We start from the raw sequence: 21,631 nt of genomic DNA on the forward strand, positions 1-21,631 counted from the left end.
TGTTTTTGTTATCAGATGAATTTGCTCTAATTTGGAAACAGACAGAGGTCCTCTTATCTTGTCATGTACTGCATGGAATAGAATTATGTTGGCAGTGGAAATTGCTAGTTTTTTCCTGTTTTCATCAAGCCTAAATGACATAACATTCTGATGACTCATACATGTAGTCACATATGGAATTTTGCAGCTGCCATCTCCAGTCTTGGTTACTTCAAAGCTGACAGGACAGATGCCTTGTACTCTGTCAATTTTCATGTGTCATTATCTGAAGTGTAAGAAGATCCATGCTTTTGTTACATGACGTGACAACTTATTTCTTTTACTTTGCTGCTTCCAGTCACTGAAATTCCAGAAAAAATTCAAATTCTGTCCTTTATTATGCAGCTGACAGATCAGGTTTCAATGCCAAGTGATCAAAACAGCATTTCTTGGAAATGATTGAAAGACGGCACAGTGGACTATTCATTTTCATGCTAATAGCTGTACCATTCTCTTATGCACATGTTACCATTGTGACACATTAAATTACAATACTTGTGAAATTGTTTGCCAGATAAACCTTACAAATATTTGCACCCACTGAGAGACATACATTTTTCATCTGATGTCTTGAAGAACTTTGGCTCTTCTTGTAGCAGATCGTGTCTGTACAGCTGTAGTTGCAATTTAGTATGTTTTTTTCTTTTTTGTGGGGGTGTAGGCACAAGTAGACCTACATAATATCGCTATCCATTTTGTATCTGTTGTATGCTCTTGCTTCACATGCACACCGATAATAAAAAGATAAAGACTCATTACTACCTTTGAATTTCATGGTTATGTTATTTCTGGCCTCTATGGCTTCCTATGGTTTAACTACCATAATCATTGTTGATTAAATTCTGACATATCAAGAGAACATGACACCATAAGAGAGAGAAGGGGGGAGATTTGGTTGGAAGTTAGAGGTGCGAACTGTTTCCTGCTGAAGAGCTCACAGCAATGGAGACAGTTGGAAACTGCAATCTACAGATGTCAGTGGAAAACTTAATGCTTAGGAGCTGAGGCCCGTAAAAATACAGGCGTGCCTGACCAGCCCGAAAATCCCATGCCCATAACTTTACGGGTGCATTTACTCAATCTTCCCCGTCCTTCCTTTATTTGTTCGTAGGGTCCCAATGGTCTGAGAGGCACAGCAGAGGCTAGAGTTGAAGTATTTGACACTAGATGGTGTGGGCATGCTGGACAAGGGAGAACCACTTCTTTCTTTTTGTGAGGCTTTGCGAGTGGAAATATTCTGATGTGCATGCGCTCAGTTTCATCACCATGGCAAAGTGTGGTTTGACAATCATGAAATTGCTCATGAGTTATTGTGCAAGTTTAAAGAAAGTGATGATTTTTTAGAGGATGATGATTTACTTGATTCTGATGATTACGTAGAGTATATTCAAGAAGAAGATTCTGAGTCCTCATGTAAGGAATGCAGGTAACACAATACACAATATTTTTAATCAGATTTCAATTAGTAACTACTGTAGTAAGTTATTTTATTTTCAAATACTAATTTTATAGTAGATCCAGATGAGAGCAAGCGTCCAAGTTCTTCAGAAGCATGTATTGCCATTGTTCCTGCTGATACCACACCTGAAGTACTTGGGCGACCGAGGGTGAGTGTGAGACCAAGAACATCGTGCCTTACCAATTCTGAGGAAGGCTGGACGACTACTGATCATGTGCCAAATATCTATCTGTTATCAGGTCACTCTGGAAAGTGCACCCTTACCAGTTTAGACCAGAACAGCACACATCTAGACTTCTTTTTGTGTCTACTTACAGACAATAAGGTGAATCATATAAAGCAGCAAAGTAATATGTATGCACAACAAAGCATGAGGAAATTATGAAGCACAAATTCCCTTTCCTCTACCTGCTCACTATCAAAGTGGAAAGGAGCTACTCTCATAGAAATAAGAAAGTTTTTGGCAATTGTAGTTCATGTGTGTGTAAGTATGAGACCCTGTATACAAGAGCAGTGGTCCAAGAATCCCGTTGTGTCATGTAATTTCTGTCCAATCATCCTGAGCCATGACAGGTTTCTTTCTATTTTGAGAAACTTTTACATCAGTGACAATTCAGTTACAAAGGAAAAATGAGAAGCTGGCTATGATCCACTGCACAAGGTCAGACCCCTCCAGGATATGGTGTCTGATAATTTCCAGCAATCATATAAACACTCTCAAAACATTACAATTCATGAAGGCATGGGCAAATTTTGGGCCGTGAGTATTTCAAGCAGTAAGTACATGACACAGAAGCCAAATCAGTATGGTATAAAACTGTACATGTTGTCAGAGTCAGAGACAGGTTATGTCTGGAATTTTTATGTATATGCAGGTGAGAGGTCTGATACAGTGACACTCATAAAGATATTGCTTGGGAATCTGTCAGGAAAAGGTTACACTTAGTTTGCAGACAGATTATACACCAGTTCAGTCCTTCCTTCAGGACTGGAAGCTGCAAAAACTGCTCTTGTGGGAACTACAAAAAAATCTAGACAGGGACTACCTTCTGGTATAAATAATCCGAAACTTCAGCAAGGTGAACTAATTTTTAGGTGTAAAGGAAATATCTTGGCATTCTGTTGGAAGGACAAAAGAAATGTGCACAGGAGAAGTACAAGGCACACTACTGATATTGACGTTTATTGATAAGAGGGGCACAGAGAAGTCAAAACCAGCCTGTGTTGTGGACTGTAATAAAAACAAATTGAGTGTTGACTTATCAAACCAACGACAATCATAAGGGGCTTTAGAGCATCGAATTGTGAAGTGGTGGAGAAAGTTGTCATTCCACATAATACTAATGGTGATGATAAATTCAAGTATATTGTACAACAAGGTAACTGGAAAATGTCTCACAACATCACAGTTTATAACAACTATCTGTGCAGGTCTTGCAGACAGCAGAGATCTCAAACCACAACCTGGTAGATTGGGACTCTCCAGACTAACTGGTAACCATTTTCTGGAAAAGATTGAGACAGAAGTAGGCAAGAAACAGAAGAGAAAACAATGTGAAGTACATTCTCTGGGAGGCAAAAAGCTTACTGGGAAAGTGTGGCACAAAGACAAAAGCTATCAGTGTAGTGTATGCAAAGTGGTATTGTGCAAAATACCGTGTTTCAAAATTTCTCATACAAAGACCAAAATTGCATCTTAAAATAAATCCAAAGGAGGTTACTGTATATAAAACAAGCAGTATAAATAATTATTAAAATTCTTGTTTAAAATAATGTAGTTTTCCTTCAGAGCATTAAGTGCATATATTCTTGACCAATTTTTCCTCTTTTCAAAAACAATGCTATAATTGAAAGTTTCATGGAAGCAAATATTAATTAAAAGAACAAAGTATTATACATAGCTACAAACTAGAAAGTTCAGGCTTTTCAAGAAGGGTAATGTCATTACTATAACAAAAGCCATTTAAGAGTTTTAGTAAATTAGAATACGCTAAAAACAGCTAGGCCTTGTAGTATAGCTTCATGCACTGTGGCTCAGGGCACAAAGTGTTAAATACCCACCAACCGAAGGAATTTTCATCATCACAAAGAACGTACATGATAATAAATAAGTGTCACTGCACAAAAGATAATTTACTTTGACAGTTCCTTTATTAATGGGGCTGTGCAGATAGTGGACTGAATCAGTTGCTTCTAATTGGCCTGCAAAACAGATAATGAAATGTGGCTTCCCTTGACAGCTGAGGAATTATCACAAAACCTCAAACAAGCAACATAGCGTGTAAGAGTAGATTTGATGAATAAGATAGTATATATGGTGAGTTACCTGGTTGCAGAATCTTCCAAGTTGCTGGCGACACTTGTTCAAAATGACTCTGAGCACTATGGGACTTAACTTCTGAGGTCATCTGTCCCCTAGAACTTAGAACTACTTAAATCTAACTAACCTAAGGACATCACAAACATCCGTGCCCAAGACAGGATTCGAACCTGTGACCATAAGCGGTCACGTGGTTCCAGACTGTAGCGCCTAGAACCGCTCGGCCACTCTGGCTGGCTGCGACACTTGTGGTTGTGACAGTTACAAATATTGTACTCTCCCACAATTAATTCAGTTTGACATTACTTCACTAACACATGATAATGGTGTGCAGTCTCATTAAAATTAACTGTCTAACAGTACTAATGAATAATTTCTGACTCATGTCAATAGGTTCATTGCAAACAGCTCCCACCTAGAAGGAACCACGAAACTGTGAAGCAATGTCTTCCAAAATATCTTGGTAAATTGTCCATTCTTCTTGCTGGTGAGCCTTATAAATAACGTCACATTCAAAAGAACAAAATTAGACATGCCAACTGGACCCCATTTTCTAATGCTGCCTGACTTTTGCTGTAGGGGAGAAAATGCAACTGTACCAGTTACATCTTTTCCACTGCTTCTTAACTGCCAAAAGTCCTCACTGACCTGACATCCATACATCCAAAGGTCACTCAAAGAGCTTCCAATGGAAGGTTCTGACATATATTGATTAATTTAATCTTTCAATTGTTCAGTGCCATTATAACTAAGCAATATAATTGTCTTTCTCTTCTTGGGGCTGTATGTAAATTGCTTTTGTAAATTATAGGTACTGTTACTGACAGACTTACGAATTAATTTGCAAAAATTGTTTACAGTACTAACTCAGTCATTCAGCTTGACAATTTGCCTTATGCACTAATATCTAGGCCCACCTCTGCAATTCTGTCCCTGTACCACCCCTTCAATTATTGCTTTCAGGAACAACTAATATCATAGTATGTGCCAAACCATACTGTCTCTTCGTTTCATAACGTTCTTCATTAGATGTGTTTTCCATTGACTCACTGCAGGGCATTATTGTTCCTTACTTGATCAATCAATCAAACAGAAGTAGTGTCCTATAACACTCCTTTTCAAAGGTTTTTAACCATTTCATTTCAGTGTTCTCCACTATCCGTTTCACATCCAGTGCTTCAAACATAGCTCGTTTTGAATCTTTTCCTGGTGTCAGTCATTATGCTTCCAGGTGTTAGCTATTTCTTTTTGTAGAAAGCCCATGACCAATTCTTGCTACTATATCCTTCGTGCATCTTCCATCTCTGCCAATCCTACTTCTGAGGAAGCAAAATTCGTTCATCACTGCAACAGAATTTTTTCAAAGTTTAAGATGTAGCCCTTCATCATCTCCATTACTCTTAATTTTATTTATGTTTATATGTATATTGTGGCCACCAGTTAGAACACACTCCACTTCAACAAGAATTGGATTAATTTCCTGATAACAGCTGCTATGTCATTGGTAAACTATATCATGCTGACTTTCTATTCATGACAAAATCTCCCAAATGGAGATTTTCCTCAAAGACTCTTACATATACAAATTAAATATCAGGGGTGACACTGAACAACACCTTACCTAACAACCATCCTGATTTTGGCTTCTTGCATCATTTCATCAATGCTGATTTCTCCTGTCATAGTCTTGTATTTCTGATGTATGAGATAGCCCACTAAGCTGAATGTGTAGCAGTTTTCAAATCTAGCTGCTATTGCTTTCTTCACAAATACAAAATTATAAGTTTGAAAATCCAATGTAACTTCCCTATTACATAAATTTCATTCACTGAAAATGTCCGCATAACAGCCTGATTCCCTCCTTCAAGGAGCAGGATTGCTTGTGACCCAGCTAATCACAGAACAACTAGAGAGATGTTTATCCAAAGAGAAAGAGAATGCAAAGATGGGCTCAGGCACATTATTTAGTACTAACTCTGGTGCTGTCGGGGCCATTAGCCACAATATTTTGTGTGTTCATTGTATAGTTTTTTTATTTTTTTTAGAAAGAGTGTTCAATTTGGTTTTTTGAGCTCCAGAACTGCTGACTTTATTTTTGGGATCACGACTGCTGTGCGCTCAGCATATAAATATTCATTTATATCTGGGGAAAACACTGAAGACTGGTGCATCCATTTTTGTACTCATTCTTTTGCTCAGCTATATTAGGTGGATACTGATGTACGAGGGCTATTTGGAAAGTAACTTCTGATTGGTCACAAAAAGGAAGCCACTGTGAAAATGAAAAATATTTGATTTGCAATAGTTAACTACACTTGTCAGCTACTTCGTTACAAAGTCGCTGCTCTGACTTAAGACATTTGACGAAGTGTTGTACCAACTAGAACTGATGGTATGGAATATTCTTAATATTTTGAAAATTGAATGGTGACTTATCAATTGAAGTAGGTACTTACTGTGTACCTACATGTTTAGTTTGATGTGGATACTACATCAGAACATTCATGAACTGAAGATGGCAGTAGCCAAAATGGGTAATAGTGAAGTGCAAAAGTTTGTGCAATCAGGACAGACCGGTAAAATAAAGAATTATGACTTGTAAATAACCGTAAAAAAGTTCAATTTCCAACCCTGTTAAAAATGTGTGTAACACTGACCTGTAAAAAATTTTCTTGAAAAAAATTAAAAAGCCTGACATATTTTTTTTCCTTTCCGTAAGAGCTAGGGCAGATATGGGGGGCCACTTGGCCCACAGTATGGGTGCCCTTGGCTTTGTGGGGTTAGGTCATAACATACACAATCTGAAAGTAAGTTTCCAACTTGACCCTTCAAACACAAAGTTTATTTCAGTTCATTAAATTAAAATGAGAGTTAACCACATGGTACATTCTATTTATACAAGAGTTAACTTTATTCTAGAACATTTCTGTCTGAACTCCATTATTCTCTGTAAGTCACAATCTATCGCACATCACACCCCTTTGATACCATTAAACCTGGTGCGCAATCTTTCAATTTGCTTCACTGTCTCTCTAGGGCAGCCTGTCTTTTCCTTGTGATAGTTAAGCTGCAAGTGGCTACCATCTCTTCCGAAGCCTGCTGTTTTGGCAGACACAGTGAAAGAAAAAAAAAAAAATTTTTCAAAGATTTTATTGTTGCTGACAATATTTGCTTTTAAAATTCATACACTTCTCTATGCTTTCAAACCAATTCTGGAAACATTTTTTCACTCTGTACTTCCAAATTTGGGTTCTGAAAGGCTTCAACAGCATCCTGAGGTGCTGACAATCAGTGTCCACAACATTTTTATTTCACATAAGATAATAAGAAAACTCTATATGAAAAATCAGGTGAATACTGAAAATAAGACATGAATCTGATGATGTTCTCCATCAAATAATAAACTGTCTGATGTGCTAAGAGAGCTGACACTGTGATGATTAAGAACGATTTGATGTTTTTGGGTGGTTTTCTTCATTTCATGGATGACTGTGATGAACACATTGCCCACAAAGTGAGCATTAGCTGTTCTTCAAGCTTCAAAAGCAACTGACATTACACGTCCAGTGAAACCAAATAATCAAATAATCAATTATGTGAAACTGCTTGACAAATGTACCCCTTTTTTATAGGATTTCAGATCACATTGTAACACACAAACATATGACTGTGATTAGTTTCCAGCTTGTATGAATATGTCCAAATCTAATCCCCTTTATGGGTTTTTCATTTCCTTAGTTGAATTTTTAGCATTTCCTTGTACCAATCAACAAGGGCCTCAGTCAAATTGAGAAAAAAGCTTTTACGCAGGTAAATGGTAATACAAAACTGAATGTAACACTGTATGCAAACGGATGCCTCTGCCTCACACTACGTCACATAATAGCCCTCGTCTACACTGAAGAGCCAAATAAACTGGTACACCCACCCAATATCAAGTAGGCCCCCTGTGAGCACACAATTGCTACAACACGACATGGCATGGACTCGACTTATGTCAGAAGTAGTGCTGGAGAGAACTGACATCATGAATCCCGCAGGGCTGTCCATAAATCTGTAAGAGTACGAGGGGGTGGATATCTCTTCTGAACAGCATGTTGCAAGGCATCCCAGATATGCCCAATAATGTTCATGTCTGGGGAACTTTGGTGGCCAGTGGAAGCATTTAAACTCAGAAGAGTGTTCCTGGAGCCATTCTGGCCATGTGGGTGTTGCATTGTTCTGCTGGAACTATCCAAATCCATCAGAATGCACAATGGACATGAATGGATGTAGGTGATCAAACAGGATGCTCATGTACATGTACCTAGACCTAACAGGGGACCCATATCACTCTAACTGCACTTGCCCAACACAATTACAGACTCTCCACCAACTCGAACAGTCCCCTCCTGACATGCAGGGTCCATGGATTCATGAGGTTGTTCCATACCTGTCCACGTCCACCCACTCAATGCAATTTGAAACGAGACTCGTCCGACCAAGCAACATGTTTCCAGTCATCAAAAACCCACTGTCGGTGTTGATGGGGCTAGGTGAAATATAAAGCTTTGTGTCGTGCAGTCGTGAAGGATACACGAGTGGCCTTCTGCTCTGAAAGCCCATGTCGATGATGTTTTGTTCAATGGTTCACACACTGGCACTTGCTGATGGCCAAGCACTGAAATCTGCAGCAATTTGCGGAAGGGTTGCACTTCAGTCACGTTGAACGATTCTCCTCAGTCGACATTGGCTCCCTTCTTGCAGGATCTTTTTCCAGCCACATCAATGTCAGAGTGTGATGTTTTACCGGGTTTCTAATAGTCACGGTACACCCGTGAAATGATCATATGGGAAAATCTCCACTTCATCGCTACCTTGGAGTTGCTGTGTCCCATTGCTCATGCGGCTACTATAATACTATGTTGAGACTCACTCACATCGGGATAACCTGCCACTGCAGCAGCAGTAACCAATCTAACTACTGCACCAGAGACTTGTTGTCTTATACGTGTTGCTGACTGCCGTGACGTATTCTGTCTTTTTACATCTCTGTATTTGAATACGCATGCCTATACCAGTTTCTTTGGCGCTTCACTGTATCATCTTGTGCACAACATTGATGTTTTTTGCAACAACAACTGATTAGACTTACCTTCACAAAATTTGTCAATGATGGAGCTATGACTGTGATGAAATTTTGCAAAGCAATCGTAAAGAGTCTTGTCTGTTGATCATTTACTATCAAAACTGGAAGTAAGTGATCTGACACATTAGTTTTTGAGATACAGCTGTAAAAAATCATCCAATGAAAACAAACACGTGAAATTTCCATTTTTTCACAGGAATGTTTATTTAATAACTCACTATAAAAAGACTTCTCAGCCAATTTCTGGGCTGTGATTGTTTTCAAAGCAATAAATTTTGTAACAACTGTAAAGTCACATCTCAACAAAGCCATCTGGTGACCATTTGTAAAATCTTAAAAGTTGGCTGTAGAACAGTCATACTGCAGGCAGTGGGAGAGAGACGGGGTGATGACTACAGCTGTCACTTAATGACAAACGAACGACAAAGGGGCGACATCTGGTTTCTGAAGTACTGACTATGCCCACCCATGCGGAAATGCTAACATCCAGATGATCTCCCTTCCCTTCTACTCAGAAGTTGCACAAGGAAAACAAAGTGTCACATCAAGGATAAGCAATGAAACCCAAAAGTAAAGTACAGTGCATGGAGTCCACATGGACTGCACATTAATGTGAACAGGCTAGCAGAGTGTTGCAAGAACGCAGAAAGAGAGAAAGTCCTGGTTATGAGTTCCAACAAACAACAGGTTTAAAAACACTGAAAAGAATATATTATTTCATGTGAAAATGTAAGCTACATGTAATACATTGAACTCTGAGAATGTACAAGGACTGTGGCTGTAAATTGGACTGTTTTTTGTATGAGAATGAATAAATTCCTGCTTGGTTGAACAGGACGGTAGCCAGATGAAGTACATGTATGAGGTTGGACTGTTAAGGAAAAGTGTTTCCGCACCAACATGGTTAATTGCAATTTTTGGTATGCATACATACTAGTGGAACAAACACAGTTAAAATGGGTCGAGCTGGAAACTCGACAGAATGACAGAAAGGAGCTATTGTGTTTGGATGTACGCCCGGCCACACCCTGAATAATATTACTTAATTTCTTGATGTGTCAATGAGGGCTGTACAATGATGACAACTGATTTCAAAACATGGCAGAAATTGTTGCTGTCAATGACTGCAGGTCCCTCCAACCCAGTGTGACTAAAGTTCTTTGTTTTGTTCATCAGAATCTTTGACAATATTTTATATGCAGTACATTAACCATTTATTTATAATTTACTTTCACAACTCAAAAGAGTTCCAAAGCAGATGTCAGATCCTAAGCAGACTGATTTGCAGGCATCTGGATGCTAAAATCAGCAATGAAAAACAATTAGTGTATTTATTGTGATAGTTTGAAAAATTACTAATAGTTTTTAATGAAATTTCCAAACAGATAAATGATTTGCTGGAAGAACACTTGGACTCATGCCCTTACTTCTTACAGTGTTCTTACTCTTATTGTTAACACACAATTACCAATCCAGGAGAAATGAATGAGATGAAAAGTGGATATCAGCAATATTATGGTTATGTCCAGACTGAATTTTCCACTCTGCAGTGAACTATATGCTCTTCCGTTGGCCTCCTGCGAGATTAAAACATGGTGCCAGGATTAGCCCCAAATCAAGACACTGGAAAAACTGTCAGTGTGTAAGCAATTCAAGAAATCATCATGAAACATTTCAAAGCTCATTCATGCAAATCGGTTTATGAGGGATGTCTGAACAAATGAGACAGTAAAAACGTTGCCTCTGAATAGCACTGGTCTGTTGAGGCTAGTCTGGCACACAGTCTCAATCTGTTAGGAAGTTTCATCGTTGTGTACACTTCTGTAAATTCTTGATCATTAAAGTGAGCTCAGAATGTGTAACCTAAATACAGGGGAAAAAGAAACAAAAGAAGTTAGGTCTGATGTTGGGCAAGTGAACTGCTTCTTCTTGACAATTCCAAACAATTAGCAGTAGTGACTCATATACAGGCTTTATCCCAAAATAAATAAATTCTTAGAAATTTTCATCAAATGCAGTAATGACAAATATTGTTAAGGGGACTGGTCTTTGAATACCATGGAAACACTGAATAAATTGATCAGTTTGCTAAACTCAAAGTATAAGATTTGTAAGCCCATATAATGCTTACCATCTTTTAAGACATCTTTTGGGAACATCTTTCTGTATGAACCACAGCTTTAGCTTTCACACTTTTTTTTATTGTATTTCTTTGTTGGAAGTGAAATAAACTGGGTTAATTAGCTAATTATTTATGTATATTACAGGTACACTTTACTCAAAATACAAACAAAGTAGAAGGTTTTTTCCCCTGTAAGTTCTTTACACTATTCTCTCTAAAGCAGATAATTGAAAAGATGGCGCTGTCTTGAATTGTGGTACAAAAAGATTTTAAGTATGATTACCAAAGGTTTTGAAATGAATTCATGGTTTTTCTTCAACAAACATTTTATTTTCAAAGTTAAGTCACAAGAGTAGTCTACCTTTTAGCTGAGGATGTTTTAAGGCAATATACAAAATTTCAGATCCCTATATTCAATAGCTTTTAGCGAAAAGTGTTCCAGAACATGAAATAATTTAACTTTCGAGAAATTCGAGTTAGAACTTGCTTTTTCTATTAAACCTGCATGGCACAAATGCATCCCAGGTCCATATTTATCTTATTTTCTGTGTTGTCCTTCCTCCCTTCTCTTTTTCACACTTCTTATTCTTGCTTCTTTGGTGACTTTCAACAATGATTTTTCTGCTTCAAAGAGCTTCCTTTGGTCAATGGTTCTTAGAGCTCTATGTATACTCAGTCCACCGGGCACTCCCATCAATTCCATAACATTAAGCCCTGACACTACACTGTCACTGAAAACATAGAACAGCACCTAGCACACCTATTTTCAAAGTATTTAGTCCTACTAGAACAGTTTTTGGTATCTGTTCCCATAGACAATTGTTGAAACTTTCATTTGGTTTTTGAGTCCTACCATGAAAACATCTCTCTAATAATGTTGTGTCACTAAGATTCCTATACACAGGTTTATAACTTTTATTATAGCAAATGGCAAAGAATGTTTATGGTTGTAGGTCTCACCTTGAGTAACAGCCCTCTGGCACCCACACCATGAATCACTGCCAGGTGGGCAGAGTGCATGGCAGGTGTTGTCATCTGTGGAGGGTTTATGAAAGAAGATTACTGCAACCTGTTTATTTCTTCGTCTGTAAGCCGAACACTTCTATTAATGCACGTACAATCAGCTAATTTCTTTCCCTTCGAATTCCTCTTCTAGTTCCCCTTTCTTGTACCTAATCTTGCACCGCTAACAGAATAAATAGTTGGTGTCTCTACAATATCAACATTAATACTGTCACGCCCATTGTCTAAATATTTCAGTTTTAGCTTCGAAGCACCGATTTCCATAAAATTTATGTTGTTTTACTCTGAACTTCTTAATTCTTCCCATTACCTTCAAGTGCATTAAGAAACTCATGCACACAATAAGAAAACTCACACATACAATTGCTTCAATGTAAACAGAATATTTGCACCAAAACAGCAGCAACCAATGACTAAACCCTCTGTATAAACAAAAGATAAGCAACTGTGAAGCCTTTGCAGGTTAGCCAACTTACAGACTAAAATGTTATAAAAATGAAAGAAATGAGAGTAAAACTTATTTTTTAACAGAGCTGACTGTGTGCCATGGGGACATTGTGGTGTGTGCAGGCACTTTTAAATTTCTCTAATTTTGGTACTTTCTGTGGTCCATTTTCATGGAAGTAAACTACAGACAATATTTAAAGACAAAAATTTAAAAAAGGCAATTTTCTGACAGTTATTCACCTACAAGTCCCTTTATCAGGTTTAGGCAAACATATTTTAAATGGCTAAGAGGTTATAAAAAATAACACAGTAAATATAGTAAAAGAAGGTTCATATTGAATTAAAAAATCTTATTTCAGAAACACTTCAGTGCACTATTACTCACAAATACTCAGTATCCAAATTATGTAGTAGCATTTCATGATGGGGCACATGAAAACTTAAAGATGAGAGAAAACCAACAATAAAAAAATAATTTTGCACTCATGGTATATATCAACCTTACCTTTAACAAAATTAATATTTTTCAATGAAATCTTCCAGGTTTATCTGCCGAGTTGTGACGTCATGTTGCCACAACATTTTGACAAGTTTCGAACTTGTCATCTTGAGGTGAAATGATGCTACAACTCAACTGATAAGCCAAGAAGATTTTATCAATCAAAATTGCCGAGGAAGACTACATTCTTATATGAATGTTCACTGTCTCAAACTAAACTAATTTGAAAGTCGTTATTATAGACATTTCATTTAAAAACTGACTTTGAACTAAATAAATGAAAAATAGTACAAAGAGTGTTCACAATTTCAACAATTTGTATAAGAAACAAATTATATTCACAATTATAATACAAAAATACAGCATGTTTGACTGTCAACCTGAGATAAATTATCACGTCTCAGACACCTTTGCAGTCTTACTGTCACAAAATCAGTCACTTTCACCAGCAGAATCATCTGCAAGAACAATATCATGCCCTGGAATATTTTGTGGGTTGAATGTAGCTTCAAAGCACTTTTTGAAAACATAACGTGCTTTTTTACTAGGTGGGGAACTGGGCACCATATCATCTTCACAATCAGACAATCTTGTCGGTAGTCTACTAGTCTGATAAGTACAGCTATTTCTACTGTAGAAGGTATCACAACTTTCACGATTGTCAAGAACATCCATGTTTACATCGACATCCATTTCACAATCTCTGTTTGCTATGTCCCTTTTCATAGCTGTTTTGCTGGAAGACGGAACATCTTTAGATCTTTGGTTATTTGCAGTGTACACCTGTGAGCAGCCCTCTGCTGGTTCTGTGTCATCACAGAACATTTCAAAAATTTCTTCAGCTCCCAGTGCTTCATCACGTGCTGGTCGTCCTGTAATACAGAGTCTTAAGTAATGAATCTGCAGAGGAGAGAACAGGGTGTACATATATTAAAATATGTTTGAGAAAGTATTAATGAATCACAGACCAAGGGAGAAGCTGCAAAACTAAAACAAGATTGTTTCTATTTGGAAGGCCTTGACTTCCATTCCTTAAACAGATTTTCAGTGTTTTCCTAAAGCTAAGCTGCTTAAAATTATTTCCATGCAAATGGATGTCAAAAATCACAACTATGGTCCAGTATTTTCCTTCAAATACACATTATATTGCTCTCCTGCTTTACACATGTAACAGTACAACACATCTGATGTGGTTGACTATAACAGGGGAAAGGAATACAGTAGAAGACAAATGGGTGGTTTTGAGAGATAAAATACCGGAGGCAGCATGGGATCAAATAGGGTAAAAGACAATGTGTGATAGAAATCCTTGAACAATACAAGAGATACTGAATTTCACAGAAGAAAGGAAAAAGCAAATGAATCAGGCAAAAGGGATCACAAATGTTTAATAAATGAGATTAACAGGAACTGCAAAATGGCTAAGCAGGAATGGCTAGAGGACCAATGTAAGGATTTAGAAGCATATTTCACTAAGGGAAAGACAGATACCCCCCACAGGATAATTAAAGAGGCCTTTGGAGAAATTAGAAGCAGATGTATGAATATCAAGAGCTCAGATGGAAAACCAGTCCTAAGCAAAGACAGGAAAATGAAAGGTGGAAGAAGTACACAGAGGGTCTATTTATGGAGATAAGCTTGAAGGCAATATTATTATAGAAAAGGAAGAGGGTACAGATAAAGATGAGAAGGGAGATATGATACTGCAAGAGGAATTCAACAGAGAATTGAAAGACTAAAGTTGAAACAAGGCTCCTGGAGTAGACGACATTCCATCCAAACTACAGAAAGTCTTAGGACAGCCAGCCACGATATAACCCTTCCATCTGGTGTGCAAGATGCAGGAGACAAGTGAAATACCCTCGGACTTCAAAAAGAATGTAATAATTACAATTCCAAAGGTGTGAATATTACTATAGAGTGTCTATACAAAGGAGATGAACTTGAAGGAAATATTATAGAATATTACAGAAATGAAAGATGACCTATAAATTACTTCCTAAATAAGTCATAGTTGCAAAATACTACCACAAATTCTTTACAGTAGAATGACCTCAGTGAAAATCAGTTTGAATTCTGGGGAAATGTAGGAACAGGTGAGGCAATACTGATCCTATGTCTTAGAATATAGGTTAATGATTGGCAAACCTATGTTTATAGCATTTGTAAACATAGAGAAAGGTTTTGACAATGTTGACTGGAATACTCTCTTTGAAATACTGAAGGTAGATGAGGTAAAATACAGGAAGGCAATTTACAGCTTTTACAGAAACAAGACAGCAGTTAGAAGAGTTGAAGGGCATGAAAGGGAACCAGTGGTTGAAAAGGGAGTATGTCAAGGTTGTAGCTTATTGCACATGTTATTCAATCTGTACAATGAGCAAGCAGCAAAGGAAACAAAACAAAAATTTGGAACAGGAATTAAAGTTCAAGGAGAAGGAATAAAAACTTTGAGGTGTGCTGATGACACTGTAATACTGTCAGACACAACAAAGGTTTTGGAAGAGCAGTTGAATGGAATGGACAGTGTCCTGAAAGAAGGATATAACATGAACATCGACTAAAGAAAAACAAGGATAATAGAATCCAGTCAAATTAAATCAGGTAACGCTGAAGGAATCAGATTAGAAAATGAGACACTTAAAACAGTACATGAGTGTTGTTATTTGGGCAGCAGAATAACTGATGATGGCCGAAGTAGAGAGGATATAAAATGTAGACTAGCAATGGGAAGAAAAGAAATTTGTCAATGTCAAACATAGATTTAAGTGTTTAGGAGACATTTCCAGAAGTATTTGTACTGAGTGTGGCCATGCATGGAAGTGAAACGTGGATGATAAACAAGAAGAGAATAGAAGTTTTTGAAATGTGGTGCTACAGAAGAATGATGAAGATTGGGTGGGTAGATCATGTAACTAATGAGGAGGTACTGAACACAACTGGGGAGAAAAGGAATTTGTACCACAGCCTGACTAGAAGAAGACATCAGCTGACTGGATACAGTCTGAGACGTTAAGGGATCACCAACATAGTATTAGAGTGAAGTGTGGGGTGAAAAATCTTAGTAGGAGACCAAGAGATGAATACAGTAAGCAGATTAAGAGGGATGTAGGCATCATTTGGTATTCAGCAGAGATGTAGAGGCTTGCACAGGATAGAGTAGGAAGGAGAGCGGTATCAAACCAGACTTCGGGCTGAAGACGATGAAAACAACAACATATTGCTGCTCAACAAATAGAGGAGGTGTTGGAGTCACAACAAGCACAATTAAAAAAGGCTGCTAAAATATTTAAGCTTTCAGATAACATTTTTATAAAATAGAAAACACACACACACACATGGCCATTGTCTCTGGACCTATGTATGGGTCAGAGACAATGGCTGTGTGCGTGTGTGTGTGTGTGTGTGTGTGTGTGTGTGTGTGTGTGTGTGTTTTCTAATTCAGAAGAAGGACTTTTGTCTGAAAGCTTAAATATTTTAGCAGTTGCTCACTGTGCCTCACTGTGACTCAATGCCTCCTCTATGAGTTAAGTAAAAGACTTTTTCATACTGTCCAATCTACATTTCTATTGACATATTGTAGTTCTTTTAGCATAACATGCAAGCTGAGTTTCTTGTTTTGTATGCACATGTAGAGCTTTGGTGCAGCAATGCCCATGTTGTTAAGAAGAATGATAGAATATCATATTTATCCACTGATATCAGGCAATGACTTTCAATCAAAATATTCTCCCCTGTACAGGAATTACATAATGTGTGAACATGTACATGTTGTGGCACAGGAACAATGACTTATGTAGGTTTGATTCTGGCCATGAATCAAGCATGGATAGCCAAAGTGGTGAAGGGGATCACTCGCATAAAGCGAGAAATCTGTGTTCCAGTCCCGGGCCGGCACAAATTTTCCTTGTCATCATACCCTTATGCAGCTGATGGTTGTTCATATTCACAACTGCAAATGCATTTCATGTATGTACAGCCTTGTTTAGTATGACTAACTGCACAGTGACAGCATTGCGTCCTGGCACTGTAACTGATTAATCAAAGTTGTTTTATCCATTTTTTATTTTTTGCTTTTACAAATGACTATTTGTCCACATAATATGAACTATCTCACCATAAAATAAAGTATGCATTAAGATGTAGGTGTCTTACAGACTGCATTCGTCTGTAGGCTTGCACCCTGTGCATGGTGTATTCTAAGTCTGCAGTAACATGTAGTCCATGCATAACATATTTTACAACTAGATATTTCACATCAACTGATATATGTGGGGATGGGGCAAGAGAGCCAACATCCAAAAGTAGCCAACTGTGAATGCATGAAATAAAATTCTTTGCAGGTTAAGACTGAACAGTATAAAATAGAAATCAAAATATGATCTTCTACTTGACCTAAATTATCATTATCAAAAATACTACACATATCAAAACTTATATTTGATCTAAAATCACAACAGTTCTGTAATGGATTATGAAGATAATGTATTATGAAATCACCAAACAGCAGTAATAAAAGGATATTTGTGTGCTTCCTAGATGAAAAAAATGATGGAAGGGGGAAGGGAGGGAGGGGGTGAGTGTATTAAGAGTTACAAACCTTAGCATTTGTAATTGTAACTTGTCTCTCTTCTTTTTTATTTATGCTTAACAAAAAAGAAATTTCAGACTTTTAGTGATACAACCAAGAATATAGAAAGAAGGGATTTGATCCTGGAAAATGGAAGAAAAATTGGATAAAAGAAATGTCATCCTTCCACATTTTACCACAGTTTGATGAGTCTACAATAAAATTTTCTTTACAGACTGTAGACTTCTGAAGAATAGCCTAAAGCTACTGTTTCAGCCCTGACAGCTAATTTACAATAAAGTAACAAAGGACAAGTTTGCCTTCTTATGCCTCAGAGACTAAATGTACAGGATTCTCAATTACAAAGTTTTGTTTATGTGCCACTTTCCAATTAATGAAATGCAAAGTGACAGATTTAGTAAAAAAATAAAAAACACTATATCTTTGACCTGATTTTGCAAAAAAGATTGGGTGCAAAAACCATGGCATGAAAAACCTGTAAACCTCATATTTTTATATCTCACAGAAAACACATGCTAAACATGAAACTTTATATGCAGTAGGATGATAGACAAGGATGTGGAACACAGAACTTCATTCACCTATTATTTTCCAATAAACTACAAATACCTCGAAAAGATGACAATATTTGTGAAAAGGTGAAAATGCGGTATATTTGACACTTGTTTTACAAATACTGTTTCCTATTAAAACTTACATTTTTTAAACTTTCTGAGCCACTTTCTGTAGTTAAATTTATGGAAACCTACTCTCGGCCAGATGTTGACATTAAGGAAACGGGAAGCTAGGAAATGAAGTGTCGTTTTGGTATGCAAAATGCATACTCACTTTTAGATCAATAAAATAAATGAGCCTGGCCTTGAGGAGGCATATATTTTATTAGTGTACCATTTTGTTCTGTTAATATGTCAATAATGTTGCAATGCTGAGAAGTTTAAAATCAAAATTGATATTATTTTTTGACCACCACCTATGGGATATATACTTAAATATTTGAGAATTGGAGATAAGTACTTAGCAAATAACTTTGTAAGCAGACAGGTACCACAACAAGGCTTTGAAACCTAAATTAGGAAAACGGATTACCAGCTTGGCAATCTGGATGAAGAAACCTATCTGTAGCTAGTACTTTACAGCTACTGGGCATGGCCCCTATGGTGATGGGATTCATGTTCTTGAATTGGCAGTGACACTGTCACTGTGGTCCAATGCAACACAGCGAGATATTAGTTGTCAATTTGAAAACAAAACCACACACAATTAAACATGGACAACAGATTGCTGCAATGAAACCTGTCTCCACGGCAATGTCACCGAATTTATCCGTCATTGTCAAGTACTGTTAGTGCAGACTGGGAAATTGAATGTGATTTTCTGAATGCTTAAAAACATACTCTTTCCAGCATTGCATTTTTTTTTTTTTTCAAGTTAATTATGGAAATCGAAATTCAGTGTTATATATCTCAGCAATTTTTATGACAATCAGGTTTAAACTGATTTTGTAGAAATTTAGAAAGTGGTATGAGAATGATATTTTACATTGAAAAACCTGCTCTTACTAAGCTTGTGTCCATAGTTTCATGTTTATCACACCTTTAATCAATGAGATATGATAGGCGAAAATTAAAATTTTATTCAGTGTGATTTTTCCAGTCAGTTTGTTTCAATTTATGTAGCATTATTAGCCCCTGTTGGAAATTAAACCCACTGTTTGGAGAAGGGGGGGGGGGGGGGGGGGGGGTTAAAACATGTTGTTTAGAATGAGACCGGTGTTGCAGCTTTTACCTTATTCCCACTTTCTCACAAAATTTCTCATATTTTTGTCAAATTTGTAGATTATTGGAAAAATAGTAGGTGAACAAAATTTTGTATTCTACAACCTGATGATAGCAACCTTTTACAAATAAAGCTTTATGGCCAGCATGCATTTATTCTCTGAGATATAAGACTCCCAAGTTCAGATTGTTTTCGTGCTACAATTTTGATTCAAAACGTCTAGCATTCTTAGCATACATTGGATAATCAAATACACTTTTTTTGGTAGTCAAAAGTATGTTCTTTCTAATGAGCCCAGTTTTATACAACACAATTTTTTGCAAAATGAGCACAAGGAGACAACATTTTTAATATTTTTACACAATCTTCAAGTTTGCACATCATTCATTCACTACTGTAAAGTGTTACATATACAAAACTTTATATTTGAGAACCCCTGTGTTTTAAGATTACTACATGTCAAATTTCACGTTCCCCATACCTTTAGCCCATGAGACAGAAAAAACCAATTTCTGAACTTTTTCTGGCACCTATTTTTTCAAATGATTTTGTCTAAAATTTTCTGTCTGGATATGGCTCACAAAATTCCTTTCATTATAATTCTCAAGAGAATGCATAACATTGCACAAGATGGTTAAATCTCATTTCTTTCAACATAACATTCCCCAAGACATAACAGCTCAAAGTCACCAGAAAATCACACTCACTCTGCGCCACGTCGGGCATGGAGGCAAATAAGTGTCTACATCTCAGGCAGTATTGCTTCCACAAATGTTGAACTTGATGAATGTTCGATGGGGGCATACAACTTATAAAAATCCGTGATGGTCACAAAAATGTTCTGAAATAGGCAATTTGACATGAAATGACGCTGCAGCATTCTGGAAGAGAGTATTTTGTACAGAATCATGCAGATCTCCCCAGTATATGTAAATTCAGTAAAACCAGAGGTCTTATTCTTAGTATAATTTCAGTTTCAGTAACTTCTTTTCATTATGCGTTTTTCAATACAATTGTTCATGATTTTTTTCTTGAAGTTAGTAATCCAAATTGGTGAAGAATTATAAATTATAGAGTGCAGCAATTAGTCGTCCTTTTTTCTGTGTTTTATAACGCAAATTCAGATTTTGGCTAGTGCCTAGCCATTATCAATGCACTACTTTCTAATCTCAATGCATGTTAGTTCCCTGTTGTTTGGGCTCAGTCTCAGTTCTTTAAATACTCTCTAAAATTTATGAATCACATAACAGTCGCTGAGTGCACCGACTTTCCTAATGCAAGGTAACCTTATGGAGAAGAATTCTTTTACATTTATATAGTTAACAACATCTGCAGCTCAGTCATACAGGATGTACTTTCACTGACATCAAGTGTCTTTTGTTTAGCTTCAGAAAAAAGCTCTCAATAGAAACATTGGTGTAGCAGTTTTTCACTCTATTCTAATACCATTTTACAACTTTGTTTTTCTGTCTGTACATTTCTTATTCAGAATTATCAAATTAAAATTTCTTTTGAATAGTTGTGAGATGGAGTTGTTTCTTACAACATTGTTCACCTTAATACAGGAGGCGATGGGCTGATGTGGAGGAGCAAGAGATTATACTACTTCACCCACAAGCTAGCAGCATAATTCTAACACATTTGTCTGTAGTGTACAATTCAGAATACATATTACCATTTAGTGCACTGGTTTTGCACATACGGTGGCATCTATTTTACAACTGTAGGCTTCATTATAATAACATAAAGCAAATAATACAACAAATATTATCTTAACAACTAACAGTGACATAGTTCCCCACATTTAGTTTTCTGAAAACAGATCCTGAAGCAGAAACTGCATGTCCCTGTGCTTCATATTCCAGCAGCCAGGTAGGAAAGCATCTAGAACATGTGGTGTAGAATGAGGCAGAGAGCACAGTGACAATGATATAAAAATTTTCTCTCCGTTCCTGAACAGAATGCATCCACACAGCTGTCTTCTTAGTTACACAACACTCTAACAAGTTACTATTTTCCTTTCTTTTACCTAACAAGACAATTTTAATTTCGTTCACTTGGGGACAAATTATAATCACACTTATAGGCAAAATCATTTGCAAAATCTATTGAACTATAAATATATTCAGCGTTTTCATTGTTTTTGGCTTCAAAGTGTGAACAACCATCTGTTTGCACAAGTGTCTGGGTTTTCAAATATTCATTTAAAAGTTCATTAGCCATTATT

At 36.9% G+C, this 21,631-nt stretch overlaps 1 protein-coding gene across 1 annotated transcript in view; it reads right to left on the bottom strand.

Annotated features, from left to right (window-relative positions):
* Positions 1-12,871: 12,871 nt before the first annotated feature.
* The window catches only part of LOC126284550 (cell cycle checkpoint control protein RAD9A), a 29,599-nt gene continuing 20,839 nt past the window's right edge, over positions 12,872-21,631 (bottom strand). The window contains exon 6 of the mRNA XM_049983550.1: positions 12,872-13,909. Within this exon, the coding sequence (XP_049839507.1) occupies positions 13,470-13,909 (440 nt within the window). The 3' untranslated portion in view covers positions 12,872-13,469. The remainder of the gene's footprint in view (positions 13,910-21,631) is intronic.

The sequence above is a fragment of the Schistocerca gregaria genome, chromosome 8 (genome assembly GCF_023897955.1).
Source record: "Schistocerca gregaria isolate iqSchGreg1 chromosome 8, iqSchGreg1.2, whole genome shotgun sequence".
In the NCBI taxonomy this organism is placed as follows: Eukaryota; Metazoa; Arthropoda; class Insecta; order Orthoptera; family Acrididae; genus Schistocerca; species Schistocerca gregaria.